The 15,374-nt window shown below is 40.5% G+C and overlaps 1 protein-coding gene across 8 annotated transcripts in view; it reads right to left on the bottom strand.

The window, feature by feature from the left end:
* The window catches only part of magi1b (membrane associated guanylate kinase, WW and PDZ domain containing 1b), a 131,139-nt gene that overhangs the window by 45,609 nt on the left and 70,156 nt on the right, over positions 1-15,374 (bottom strand). For all 8 annotated transcript variants that reach the window (XM_051414443.1, XM_051414445.1, XM_051414446.1 and 5 more), the window contains exons 3-4: positions 5,557-5,676; positions 1,688-1,930 (exon numbers count right to left, since the gene is read on the bottom strand). In XM_051414443.1, the coding sequence (XP_051270403.1) occupies positions 1,688-1,930; positions 5,557-5,676 (363 nt within the window). The remainder of the gene's footprint in view (positions 1-1,687; positions 1,931-5,556; positions 5,677-15,374) is intronic.

Raw genomic sequence — 15,374 nt, 5'->3', positions numbered from 1 at the left:
ACTCCCTCTTTCTATTTAACGTCCGGCTACCTTGTCTCCGCTTACGTCCCCTCCTACTTTATCCATCGCAAGATTCTCTTCCAAACAGAGCTGCAGAAAGTAGGAATGCATTCAAGTGTCTCCAAACTAAACGGAGCACAGCCTGTCCTCAGGCTGCTGCTGCAGACGGCTCTGCGAGCAACTGCCTGTGTACTCACTAACTTAGGTTTGTTTGTTTTAAAGGTGTCCACACCAGCTACAGGAGCACATGAGTGATTATGTAAGATCTGCAAATGAAGGAGTTGACATACTACTACAGCTACGAGCAAATGATGATAAACCAACAATAAGTGGTGTACAGTCGGTCACATGACATCTGTTGATTGGTTGCAGCCAAGACTTGCAGGTTGAGAAGGTGAAAAAACTTGAGTGAAAACTGTAGTCAAGTGAAACTAGCTAGCCTGCACACACTGTGTTTATCAATGCCAAATGTGCCGTTTCATTTTGGCTGCTGCTTGTGTGAAGATGCCAAATGTAATCTAGTTAGAAGTATAGTACCAGCCTTGGGGCCTGATATTTTGTATTCAAATAAATGAAAATTGTGTCTAAATCCATTGGAGACAGAGCGCTGTTTACACCTGGCCTCAGAATGTGTTTCAAATGTGTCTAGAGTGACCGCTTGTTATTGAATTTCCCTTCCATGCTCACATTGTGAAACTGCTTAACAGATAAAATGCACATCTGTGCTCAACCACACAGCTAGAAGAAAGGATTGTGCAGTTTGTTTAGCAGCCCAGTTTCAGTACAGACTTTCAACTCTTATCCAAGGTGATGGCATAGGAAAATCAACTGTATTTGGGAGGTTGAGCATTCACACTGCATTATTGCATGGACTATGAGTAATCATTGAATCTTTAAAGCGTTAACAGTAGTGGTTTTCATTATTGACTAATCAATCAAACATTTTTCAGATTAACAGTTGTTTAAAGATATAATAACATTTCTGCATTAAAATATCTATAAATACTAGACCTATGTTATATATTTTGTTGAGCTTTGTACTTAAATGATCCCAAATCCCAAACAAACATTTCCCACGATGCAACAGGACAGTGTCTATCATTAGACACTCCCTGACTGACTACATGCCTTTCAACCTTCATAACTGCAGTTTGTAATAGAAGCTTTCTGTTCTAAATTTGCAGTCACCACACCCATGATGATGATGGCATTCTCAGACTTGATGAAGCTCCTTTGAGAGTGAAGGAAGATGTTGAACAAATAATTTCACGGGCCGAGTAGTTCTCCTCATTAAAAGTAACATGAACATAGTGCACAACATGGCGGTGCCTCTTTAATATAAAAAGTTTAAAAAGGAGACAACCAAGCAAATTTTCTCATTTGAGGAAGCTGTAATCGTCAAATATTTGAAATCTTCACATAATAAATTAAAAAAAAAAATTTTTTTTTTAAATTTTTTTTTTTTTTTTTTTTGGGGTTTCCCCCTGTTTTTTTCTAAAAATTTTTTTAGTGGAAAATTTTTAAAATATTCCCCCTCCCTTTTTAAAAATTCTCGAGCATTAGCTTAAACCTGTGAAGAACATCTATTCCACTGTCCTCTCATTATCCATCCCACATGCTATGTCTTCTGCTATGTCTCCTTTTCCTCCCCCCCCTCTAGCTCGACCTTCTGTCCCCCTGTACATACCTGTAAAGCTACTGTTCATATCAGGGAGGTCCTCGTCGTCCTCCTGATGCTGCTCTCCAGGCCCTATTCCAGCATTGTGCATGTCATTGTAGGACTTGGTGCGTCGGGGAGTGGAGTGCTGCGAGCCCGGCAGGCTACCGCTGAGCCCGTCTGGCAGTGGGGCATCACCGCCGCTACCGCTACTGCTAATCACTTTCCCACCGGGGGGCTGCACTGGTGGCTTCGGTGTCCCATAATAGTTACCTAGGCAACGAAGAAGAAGGCAGGGAGGGGAGGATTAAAAAAAAGACAGAGAAAAGAAGGGCATTTCAGTAAGGAGGGTTAGAGAAGAGGGGTCAAAGGGGTTTGTGTCTGTGTGTGTGTGTGTGTGTGTGTGTTGGAGGGGGTTTAGTTTTAGCCTTTGTATGCAAATAAAGAAGCTGGCTTTGTCTGTGGGAAAATGTGAATCTCTGAAGCAAAACTAAATTTCCTTCTTGTTTGACCCACATAAAATTCAAAACCAAGACAACTTTGTTTTAACTCACCACAAACTAATCAGTTCTCAACAAATATTACATCATAAAATCATTTAGTGAAGCTGTTTACAGCCAAATTGTTCTCCAGTGCCAATACCACATTTCAGCTAAACTTCAAAGGGGCGAGAACAAAACATGCAACATGATTTTTTCCCCCACAAACCAAGTATTTTTCATCTAAAGCTAGACCAGGCAGATCTAAGGAGACTGTACCATCTAAAGACCAGAATATAAAGCCAACTTCTTAATGAGACAGAGCGGCATTAGCATCCAAAATATAAAGGCTATGGATAAAAGAATGTTTTAGTCCAGGTGGCAAAACTTTACAGTCTAAAGATAAATTGGCAAACTACAACTTAAATGGCAAAAATACTTTTTTCACAGCAGACGTTTTGGCAGGAAAAGCACAGGCATAATTGTTAACATTAATAACGACTGCATTCCATTAAGGTTAGGCAGTACCAAGGTCTGATATTGGGCATACTGGCTCACTGACGCGACTTACTGGGGACACCAAATGGAGCTGAGCCTTCCTTACCAAAATTAGTTTCACCTGTGCTTTTCCTGCTATGACACGTCACAATTTCTGCCATGAAAAATGTCTATTAGCAGTTTTTAAAATAGATTTTCAATGATAAAACCTGTAAACGTTTAGTATGGGCCTAAAGTGTGTCATTGTATTCCTGGACCAAAGAATTCTATCATTCTGCTGCATGAAACCAACAGTCAAAAGTGTGATGGAAATATTCAAGTGTGGGGATGTTTTGGCTCGTCTGTAGCTCACACGTCACCAGAGTTTATTCCACACACTGATTTTGGCTGGAAGCTGGTTTAAACACTGTGTTTGAACGTTTCAATCATTTTTCAGTCTCATCTTCATGTAGTCCAACATCAACAACATTCTGTGTTCACGCATCATGGCACTTAAGTTATAAAACAGACTACAGTTGAAAGCTAGTATAACATTCCCTAATAACACCAAACATAGTGTGAGCGCAGGTGGGCAAATTGTTAAATTGAGTACTCATTGAAATATAACCCATTTACCATCATTTCTTGTTTTTAATGACTATACAGAGCCGCAAAGTCACAAATCAATGTTCCCTTTAGATGCTGCAGAGAATATTTGAATTGTGAGCATACTTGACTGACCTAATAAAGTGGCAACTACAGCTGTGAGCCCAATTTTGCCTGATTTGCCATTGAAATACTATTTTGTCAGTTTCCTTGTTATTTGTGGTGGTTGGTGGATAACAAAAATGGTGCATGGTAAGTCTTCCCACCTCTTTGCTCTTTATGACACCTGCTTCTCACCCCATCTTCAAGTTGGGCTTGGATTCTGGCAGTCTGATGTGGTCAGACAATGTGTCACACGACTACCTTGTTTAAAGCGAGTGAAAGGGGGATCTTTGACAGTTTAGGATTTCTTCCATACTGTCACCAGTGGAAGTGAGTAAGCTAGTTGTCAGTCAGAAGTCCATTGGCCTTGTTTGCTTCTACTGGCTTGCCGTCATAGGGAAATCCATTGTTATGGAACACCGAACAAGCTAAGTGGACACAGCAGACACTTAATTAAACGGTATCTGACTGAATGGAGTTGATACATGGTAGTGTTGTTGTTTACAGTCCTCCCAGTGTGTCAGTAGGGACTTTGGTTTATCAGCAAAGCAAAAGTGTTGTGTAGTCTATGTGACACATACTTGCGTGCCTTGATGACTGAAATGAATTTGTTGGATTTAGTTTTGGCAGATAGGAAGGAAAACATACTGAATGACTAAAAATATAGAGGAAAACACACTGTATTATGTGGATGACAGTCAGGCTGTGATTATAGTTGTGTTGCGAGGCAACTGCTGAGACCCCACAAGGTCACACCTTACGACTCAAAAACCCCTGACCTGAGCTAAAAGGTTTAAGTGTGTCTGTGTGACTATCCTGACAACACAAAACACATCAACCAAACACTAACACTGGCTACTGACAAGCCCCCAGTCGCTCAATACATCCAACGTCCACCACATCAATTTTTCATGAATATCCCTTTGTGATGTTGCTTACATGAAAGACAAATCAAGATTTTGACAGCAACCTTTTCAACTTTCAAATAAAACTTTTTTTGGTTTTTTCCAGCTCTTTTCCTCTACTCCAACTTCACCTAGTGTTTTCCAATATGTCCGAGAGCTACTTTCGACAACCTCCAGAGATACGAGGTGAAAATGTTGCTGAGGGCTATCTGACCTACATTTATGGTGGACAGTGATCGCAAAAGTGGTGCATACCAAAAAGCATAAGAACTAGAATCATTCCATTTGAGAAAATGTTGATGTATTGAGGAGACTATCTGTTGAGACATCGGTATATATGCTGTTTTGCAATCGATTTCTTTTAATGTGATTGTTGAATGTCAATGCAAACAGATTCTGGAATGAAGCTTTGACTCCAAGGGACTGACACCAAGATTTGACTGTGGTGGGGGAGGCCATGTTTTGAGCGCCAGCTGGAGGGAGACAGGATACACGGTTCTCTCCTGCTGTGCCAGCAGGTGCACCTGTCCAGAAGTGGGCTGATTGGCCTGGACAGGGACACAACAAGCCTGCTTGCTGACAATGAACCATGGGTAGGCGTGTTTAAGCACTAGTTAAAGGTACAAAGGTTTTTTTTTTTATTTACTTACTTCCTGTCATACAGTTGGCACACCTGTCCAAAGTCAGGTTCAATGCAATTTGACAATTTAAGCACGTTCACTAACTGACACACAGAGAAAGACATGTCTATGAACTACGTGCAGTGACTAAAAGCGTCCAGTACATTAGTGGTATGAAAGGATTATGTGCTTTTTTGTGTGTGTAACAGTGTCCCAATGTAACTCTATGCTAGAAAGACTTGATTAAAAAACCACTGATGTTTATTGTTGATGTTCTAGATATGAGAAATCTACAATATGGAACTTTATAGTTCCAAACTCCTTTAAAGCTACAAATATGATGACATATTGCCACATCCTCTACAGTATGTGAGTCAGATAGTCATGAAAATAATAAAATACAGAACAAAACTACAAAATTGGCACTATAAAACAAGTCTGATTACAGTAATTCAAGTGAGTTAAGGTGCATTTTCCTTCAACATTGGACTGTTTTTACTGATTCATCCAGTTATTGAACATCTCTTTAGGGGAGCTCATACCCTGCCAAGAGCAGGCAGACAAGGCAGAACCAGACCTCAAAGAATTTCTGCTCCTCTCCAGGCATCTGTAGGGGTCTGCTCCCTCTAGTTAGAAAACTCCCCAAAAAGTTTTTATCAGTAAAAGTTACATACATTACACCCAACACAGTGTGAGATTCTCTAATTTACCTTCATATGTTCCAATCTCCAAAAGGGTCCCACTCTTCTCTAACTCCAGGAAGTCTTCCACTGAGAGGAAGTTGTAGTCCACGCCAGAAACTTCTCCCTCTCGTGGGGTGCGGGTTGTACCTGGACAACCAATCAGAGACAGGGTAGGAGTTAGCAAACCAGAATGACAAGGAATACAGTTGAAGATTACATTAGCAGCTGCTATGTAATAATTCACTGGAAGAATCGCTTTCATTGTACTAACTCAGGTTTAAGGTGTACCATCTAAAACTGGTTTAGCAGCCATTTATCCTTACCTACCTATACTTCCCAAATTTTCAGTGTAAATCAGAGAGGGGATGAATGGTATCTAGTGTGATAGTATTCACATTTGTAACACTGGTAGATAAAAATAAATAACATGATAGAAGTCTCCATTGTTTGCTAGGATCTTCCTTCACACTGGGGTAAAGTGTGAGGTGTCGTAGTAGCACCTTAGTGGGATCCTGCCATATGTGGGGGGGAAATGGGAGTGGGAGTGTGTGTGTGTGTGTGTGTGTGTGTGTGTGTGTGTGTGTGTGTGTGTGTGTGTGTGTGTGTGTGTGTGTGTGTGTGTGTGTGTGTGTGTGTGTGTGTGTGTGTGTTTGGTTTGGCATGTAGCCTGTGAGATTCTAGCACTTGTCTTTAATGACTGCTGACAGTTGGCTAGCGTGGCGTCAATGGTAAACAGGTTTACAGCAGCTACAATAGTGACATGACAACAAATCTACAATAAACAATGCAAATGTAACTGACAAATTATCCATTAAATATCTATTCCTTAATACATTCTACTTTCTTCGCTCTGCTCAGTCAGTCTTCGCCTCACCAGTGCACATTCCTACACTACTGAGCGACTGTCGCTCTCTTGTTGGGTGCATTTACTGTATCCTACTACAAAAAGTCAGTGGCTTAGAAAGAAGATATAAATCGAGGCATCTAGACAGTGCTCATGGCAAATAATCTTTCTCATCTTGCTTGTTCTGACAGACATCAGTTTGCCAACAGAGGGCTTTCCCATTTTGCTACCTTTCTTCTCTTCCATCTCTTGATCAGTCTGTTTTATCTCCCAATCACTCCAGTGGGTTGGTAAGCAATAAGCTGGTAAAAATAGATGTGTGGGGATAGGGGGAGAAGCTCCCACTGCAGCCACATTCAGTGACACTGGTGATAAATCACAGACGTGTGGATTGAAGCAAGCATGCATTACATTCGTGCAAGCATGTCGAAAGGCTTGCATGTTGCAATGTTAGAAGGGACTGAATCTCTCTCAGAAAATATTCTTGACGTCCATCAGTTCGATCACCCAGCTGTCACAGTCTATTCTTTTATGTTATCTCTGTTATAGGCTGCTATACCAGGGCACACACAGCGATAGTAAATCTTTCTTTTCATTCATACTTTCCAAACTTCACTATTTGTGACCAGACACTCGTGCAGCTCGAGGAAATTGATTTAAAGTCAAACATATCCCCTCTGAAGTCTATCAAACAAATAGTCAGTTTGCTCATTCCCAGGAACCAAGTCTTTTACAGAATGTTGACCTTGGAGGGTCCTCAGCCGAGCCCGAGCGTTCAGCCGACTGTCAGTTCACTTCCCGCACAAAAGTGGCCATTGATTCGACTCCATTTAGACACTGCTGCTCTTAGAAAACCAAATAGGAAGTGGAATTGTGACCAGTGTTTCAAAAGGGATAGAAAAGCAGAGCCTTGGCTTGGACCCAGGGGTAAGACACTGTCATTGCTATAGGCCTGATTAATTCAATACCCCCACCCACAAAAGCTCCATTGACCAAGCTGTGAAATAGAGTGAGAAGGAAAGACAGGTTGGGAAAAGTTGTGCATAGATACTCTTCCCTAGAGTTGGGATTAGATGAGCCAAACAACAACTATTCTGGATGCCAAAAATGAAGAAGAAGAAGAAGAAGAAGAAGAAGAAGAAGAAGAAGAAGAAGAAGAAGAAGAAGAGAGACTACCAAAGCTAAGGGTTAGCATAATCCAATGACTGGCACGTACAGTGAAGCTTCTGAGATTTGCTGTGAGGGTGTTTGTCTAGTGCTGGATGGCTTAACGGCTTCAACATCTTCCCGAGCTGAGATGGGTGGGTGGGCGTCGTATGAAAAAAAATTAAAAATAAAAAAAAACACTCATCATTAGCATTTCAAGAAGATGATCAAGGAAACAAGCGTTGAGATATTGGCGATCGTACTGTAATGCAGGGAGCTCGGAGCTACAACTGCTGCATCAAAAACATGCACGCATGACCAAAATAAAAACTGTAAATTTACTATAGCCTGTAAATGTATAGCACACTACAATAAATTATCCAGGAGCATATGTTCTTCAAAAAAAGGAAGAAAAAAGAAAATCAAAGTAATTTCTGTGTCTTCATGCTTCATACCACTGGGTCTCTGCTGTTGCTAGGGACAACCCAGGAAGGATAGGATAGAGTGAGAGATGTGGGGAAGCTATGTGGGGAAGTTTGTCCTCCAGTGATGACACAGTCCTCTACTCAGTCTCCTCTGGCTTCACAACTCCCTTTGCAATACCAAGACACAAAAATTAAATACCGCAGAGGTCTCACAGGTCTGGTCCACAGGAGAAAGCAAAAATGATATCCATGAAGTATATTAATTTGGCTCATACACAACAGCGGTGAAGCAGCAGCTGTTCCAGTCTAACTATGGCTACAGACTAGAATGCTGTTGGGTTAAACCCTCAAAACAGCAGGAAATTATCTGCTTGGGAAAAGAGACTTGAACACTAGTGCTATATGTAAAATCTGTATTCATACTGCGTCTAAGGGTCGACTACATGAGTATGCAGCTGGGTGTTGCTGAAAATTAATGGATGAGGGCTAACTGCTTTGTGGGCAGTAAGATTTTTGCAGTTTCATGTTTGAACATGTGGATCTGCTCTACATAACCTTTGGTTCCGTCCCTTCCTCTCTCTGTCAATCTTCTTTGTCTGTCCCTTCGCACAGATGAGAGCGCAATGCTGAGCCACCTTCTCCCTCTGGCAATCCAGCAGAGGGTTGACTCAGATACCAAACAGTCACAGAGGAGTCATATGGCTCATGTGTATGTGAATGCCAAACATGCTTTGGCTTGTGATAGTACAAAAAGGGGTTGGGAGGGAAACACCTCCTGTCATAATCAGCAGCTGTTCAACCCCCTGCTAGCCAGCACATACACATGTGTTTGTGCACACACACAGTGACAATGAGGAGGAGGTGCCTGACCACCAAATGGCATGGTCTGGGGCTAAACGGGAGATGTGGGTGGAGGGTAATCACTTAATGGAGCTTTATGCACCCATCTCCCCTGCAACACACACACACACACACACACACACACACACACACACACACACACACACACACACACACACACACACACACACACACACACACACACACACACACACACACACACACACACACACACACACACACACACACACACACACAGTTTCATTACCATAACAGCCACAGTGGGAGAACTGTCCTGTCTATGCTGTGAACCACCTATGGTGACCAGATTAGACCCCCACAGTGAGGAGAGCAACTTCAGCACCTCTGCACTGCAGCTACAGTAACTCACTAAATAACCATGTTGTACTGTAGTTTGGGCTAATTACATCACAGCCATACCACAAAAGTGAAACATGTTATCACTACTACCTTCCTACCAACTGTATCTCCCTGCCATCTGAGAGTGTTGCCATCCTGATGTTGTTTATGGTTTAAGCTATATGCAATTTGAAATAATTTAATAATAAAACACTCACTGCCTTTTCTTTGTTCTCTAAATGTTCCTCATTGTTTGGTCTAACATTTAGATATTCAAGAATTAATGTGGTCAAAAATGAACATGATGAGAGTAAGGGCACTTTAAGATTGGCCACAGCACTATGCAAGGGACTGAATTTTTGTGGGTGTGTTGCTACAGGGTACAAGTAAACAGACTTGAACGTGAACCAGGAAGTTCAGTTTGAAGGCTTATCAAATATCAAAACATGGCCCATTGCTTTATTCTCCTTTCATGCCAGATTTCCCATTTTAGAAAAGTTATCATGGCAACAATAATTTTCTTCCTCTGTTTCAAAGTTTACCAGGCAAAATCACAATGCTACAAGTATATGTGGTGTTCATACTGGATTAGAGTTCCAACAATTACATTAATCAACAGTTGTCATAATGCTGGGAATGACTAGTCATGGACCACACAAAATTCAGTCTGTCCATCTCATGTTAGATCATGTTCCTTATACATCATCCTCACACACCTGAACAAGAGGATGAGAGGATGACAATAAAGGGTCTCTTAAGGTGACAAAACAGGTGACTTCAACAAGGCCCATCCTGACCAAAGGCCACTGGATATTGGCACTTCTGATGTTGAAAGAGTCAGGGATATCAATTGTCTCAGTGTGGACCTTACTAAAGATCTAACCTGGAACATAAATCCCATCCTCCTGGCTAACAAAGTTTAACGGCTCCACTTCAGCAACTGAGACAGGCAAGACTCCAGACTCCAACCGTGTCTACATTCTACAGAGGCACCATTAAAAATGTGCTCAGACTCAATATGTGGTATGGGGCTTGCAATTTCTCAGACCTCAAGTCACTCCAGCAGCACATAAAGAGGACAACAGAAAACATCATTCAGACTTCTCTCTGCTCTCATTCAGGAGTTGCTGCATCCAAAACGCTTTCTTCATTATCAAGGACCCTTCTCATCCATCCCACAATGTATCCATTCGGTCACCTGGTAAGAAGTTTAGTGAGAACAGCTAGGCAGAGAAACAGGAGCTATCAACAGGCTGTTGGGTATCTGAACTCAATGACCTCCCAAAAAATGACTTTCCTAGCTAAAATGTCTAACCGGTCCTTCCGCTGTCCCCTCTATTTTCACATTGCCACTCCCATCCTCCTTGCTTTAAGGAAGAACTTTACATAGATTTTTATTATTAATATTAAATTTTTGGTTTTAGATGCATATCTGTTGATTTTAAACTGACTCATTTTAAATACCTCTATGCACAATGGCCTATAAAAAGTCTAGTTTCATCTAGTCAGGGCAGATATAGATGTGATGCATTACTGGGCAATAAAACAATAGCAATACTATATATCGGCAAGAGACACACATCAATAGCAATTAAGAAAAGTGTTCAATATATTATTAATAGTTTCACTTAAATGCAAACTGTCATGTATAATGTCTACACTGTGCATCATAAACAGCATCATAACACTTCATCATCATGATCATGGGGCGCGCTATGAGTGATTCACCACAGCCGCGTCCACCCTTTTGACAACATGTCATCAGTCACGACCTGTCCTGTTACCTCTAAAGAAACCATTCACAGCCAGTCCACGATGGAGAGTCACTCAACAACAATACTGTATGACAAAACATTAACATTAAAACGATTACCCGTGTGCCTTGATAAATACAGTGGGTAATTTCATAGGTCATCAAAAAATGATCAGTTATTACTGATATGGACTGATATGAAAGAAATTTCAGGCACATTTCCCAGCCCTATTGTGATGACAAAACACTTGTAGTTATTAGTAACTAGTGTAATACATACACACATACAAAATGTAGTTAGTAAAAGCAAGACATCATGAGCGTGCTTCATGCCAAAATATTATAGGTGTGTTTAAGTATTATGTATAGTATGTATCATCTGCATGCAAATTATATGTTTTTAGCTAATGGCACTACACATGAAATGGAACCTTAACAAACAAACAAGCAAATAGATATTAATAGCCAATAACTATGGACAAATAGCACTTAGAACTAAATTGCAATTCCATCAATCCCCTCAGTGTAGCAACTGAAACAACCCCTCCCTTTAACCATTTGTTGTAGAAGTGCAAACCTCAGTGTTATCTTGCACTCTTCTTTAACAGTGGGAAATAAATTTGGCAAATAGAAAAATCTTTTTCACTTAAAAAAGCAAAAATGTTGTTGTTAGTTCATCTCAATTTACCCTTTTGCTGAACTGCAAAAGTAACCACTGATTGTGAGTGAAGCTTTGTTTAGCTTACTTACACCCACTTAGATTTGAAGACCTGGCTACGTGTCCATGTGAAAAGATTTCTTTGCCACTCTCACCCCCATTTACCTCAACGTAAGTCTAAAGCATAATATTGCCTTATATGGCTGACACATCAGTGCACAAACAAATTCAAAGCTCCATTTAGTGATATTATCAATTCAATCAAATAACTTCCTGTGATGTGAAAAGGGCACTATATATTCGGTCAGTATTTAGACTACCTAGTTACCTCCTGAAGGCTTTCATTCAATGAACTCAGACGTTCCAATAAAACAAGCTCAAGCAGTGCACGCGACCTGTTCAGCACCAAACAGCAGAGAAAGTAAAGTAATAAGGCTACATGTTTTTTTTAAAGAGTAGGTGGACTAAACCAGGGCTAAAAATTTATTAAGTATTAAAATTGTATTTTTACGTTAGCTTGAGAAAAGGTTCCAAATGGATGCTTGCTCTGCGTCTTCAGGATGTATAACAAGGTAACTGTATGCTAAAACTTCGATTCTGCAAGTTGACTTTGAAGTTTTTCTGACACCTAGTGGTCAAAAATTGATTAATGCACCTTTAAACACACTAATTGGATAGTACGTAGTTTAGAATTACACATGTAGTGTTTTTGTTGACAGGTAAAAAGGCTACAAAGCTACCTAATTTAAGTGTTCAATTTCAAACACAATTGACTTGCAACAGTATTTTGTCGTTTCAAAATTTTATTGTGACCACTTTGGTGTCACTGTGACCTTGGCTCTGCCAATCAAAATGTCATCCTCTCTACACAGTATCTCAGGATTGGGCTTATCAACTACAGAGAGCATCCAGTAACACCATGATGTCTTTCAAACCACAATCAATACATGACAGCTACTGGTCACAACCCTCGCTGTGACCTTGGCCTTCCCGGTTTGTCTACACACTGTCACTCAGCTTACAGAGAATCAATATCAAATTGTCTTCTTTCTGTCACCTTCTCATCATCAACTGAACTGGCTCAACTGTGGTCTTTAAGGTCTTGGTTCAAGGTCAACAATAAGGATAACAGTGTGATGATTTGTATTCTTTCTTTTGTTGCCATATTGAATGCCACACCCAAAAATCAAGAGCATAGCTAGTTATTCTGATCAGTTACTATCAAGATGTCTGCTAATAATAATAATAATAATGACGTAATATGCCGAGCTCTCCTGGAAATCCTCCGGCAAATACTATACATAAAAGCACAGACATTCATTTCCTTCTTTCACTGTGTATTGTATTCATGGGTCACCTCTCTAGCTAGTTCTGAACAATAGCGAGCTTCTTACGCTTTCCTTTATGGGAATAAATAAAGAGATAAAAGTGTTTGGATGTCTCACACTGAACAAACCACCAATATCCCTGAAACAGAACTCATGATTTAAATACTGTAAAACAAAATGGATTGCTTTAATGTATTTAATATATGGAAGATCTTTACTTCTTCCCTCTTTAAGCACAACTACCACTCACTGGCAGAAGAATCCAAGCACCTCATCTATATTTAATTGATGGCAGACTATTTTAAGGGAGCATCTGCCCTTCTAGTGGCATGATAGCTTCAAACTAAGGTTGCTGACATTTGTGAATACAGAGGATGACACTAAGATTAGATCTGAGAGTACAATGGCATTAGAAGAAAGACTAAAATGACTAGATTATTCAATTACGCATCACTGAAACATCTTCCACAACACAATGAAGACAGAATGCAAAAAAAGAAGTAAATCATGATCATTTCAACCGTGCTAGATTTTGCAGTAAGACAGAAATACTAACACGGAGAGGAAAATAGCTCTGCTTGGCAACAACTGAGGTTATATGACAGACGAAAACACATGGTATTAAAATTAGCCTTCTTTTTTTAAACACAGCGGCATCAAAACACATGAAAAACGTTAAAGGAGGCGGTACAGGCATGCACGGAGCCACAACCCAGCTTCTAAAAATAACTATGTGTGAAAAATCTGTTTATTTCCTATGCTTGCATTGCCCCAGAGCAACAGTGCACCCTGGGCCCACATATCCCCCAGGCCTGGCCTTGCATTTTAGCTGTGACCTACATTTAATTCCCTCCACAAGGACAATGTTGGGCTTGACTCCTTGGACGACTTTGGGTTCATGGCCCGGAGCTGAGGAGTTGTCTTGATTGACATCTTCATCTGATCCAGTTTGGTGGTGTAGTTTGGCATTTTCCATGAGTAAGTCTTCGTCTTGCTTAAATCTCACCGCTTTCTCGAATTTGAAAGATTCAAGCGCACCAGACTGAAATACTTCTTTCATATTAGTACCAGGCTTCTTTCTCTTTTTGCGTGATCCAAAACCCCCAAAAAGCTTCAGCGAAATAAGAGTGAACATGACGGCATGCTGGTCCTACGGAATCAAATTGACATCCAGGCAAATGTCCAAATATCCTTGGATGTCACTGTTCAAAACCACAGCGGAACGCTTTAGCAGCAAAATTATTAGCAAAGTATCCATATTTCTGAATGGCCTCTTGAATAAAGCAGGAATTGCTTGTCTTCTTTCTTAGGAGGTGACAAAACCCTCTGTGACATTACATACAGTGACAGTACCTCAACACAATGTGGTAAAAACAGAAAGAGATTAGCTGACTTTCTGTTTGCTTGACAAACTAAGAGGAGGATCTCGGTCTGACCTAAGGGCTCCTAAGACTTTGACAGGAATATCACTGAAAGATTACGCCACCCAAAACCGAATGTTGTCAACATCCACAAGCAACGAAAACGCAGACAGACAGGTGTGCTGATGAGACTATGGAGCTTGGATGAGGCTTTAGACGGTCTGAGAACATGGTGATTGTTATTACCAACTATACAAAGAATCCAAAGTAAAGGAAACTTGGAGATGAAATGGTAAAGGAATCCCTTAATAACTAACTTGGATTTATTTAGACAATCTCTTTGTCTGGAACTGACCGTGTTCAATATTCATCTAATCTGCAACAATCACACTGTCCGACATGTCAGTGTGTCACTGCTGATGACATAACATCACCGTCAGTTAGAAAAACAAGACCAATTGGGCTAATGCACACACACCCTAGATGTCACACTGCATGGACATATTTAGCCATTGTATGCACACCACAGCTATTTCTGTGCATGAAATTATCCAGCAAGTTACAAGTAGTCTCATTTAAAATTTGCCATTGTCATAGCAAACTACACTAACTTTATTCCTCATAATGAACCACTTCAGATTTGGTACTTTCTGCTCTGTCACCCAGCAAGTTGAATCTGGAATTACTATATTAGTCAAGTAACCCGACCAAACAAGTTAGTCAGGCTCTTAAGACAACACACCTATCCAAATAGTGTGATATTTAGGATGTACCTGAGAGCTCTGGTTTTGACAAAAACATGACTACATAATAACCATTATGCAGTTTGGATGTGATCGTTTCAAACACACTGAGACTCAAAAGACGTGACTCTGGACTGAGACCTTCACAGCATCTCAAACACAAATAATCAAGACAGTGTTTTCCATCAAGACGCACATCTTTCCATTTGAGGCAGGCCTTTAGAGTATGCCCACACTATACCAACAGATACACAGACTTCAGTATGACCTAGATACAAATTTTCTTCAAAAGTCAGAGGGTTCAGAGAAACGACATGCACAGTAAGGTGGAAAACACCTATAATTCAGAGCACTGAGGGTTCATTCCTTGGGCAATCCAAAATGCAG

Source organism: Dicentrarchus labrax, unplaced genomic scaffold (assembly GCF_905237075.1).
Source record: "Dicentrarchus labrax unplaced genomic scaffold, dlabrax2021, whole genome shotgun sequence".
In the NCBI taxonomy this organism is placed as follows: domain Eukaryota; kingdom Metazoa; phylum Chordata; class Actinopteri; family Moronidae; genus Dicentrarchus; species Dicentrarchus labrax.
The sequence above is the reverse complement of the archived record's forward strand: the minus strand, read 5'-3'. Positions and strand labels throughout refer to the sequence as shown.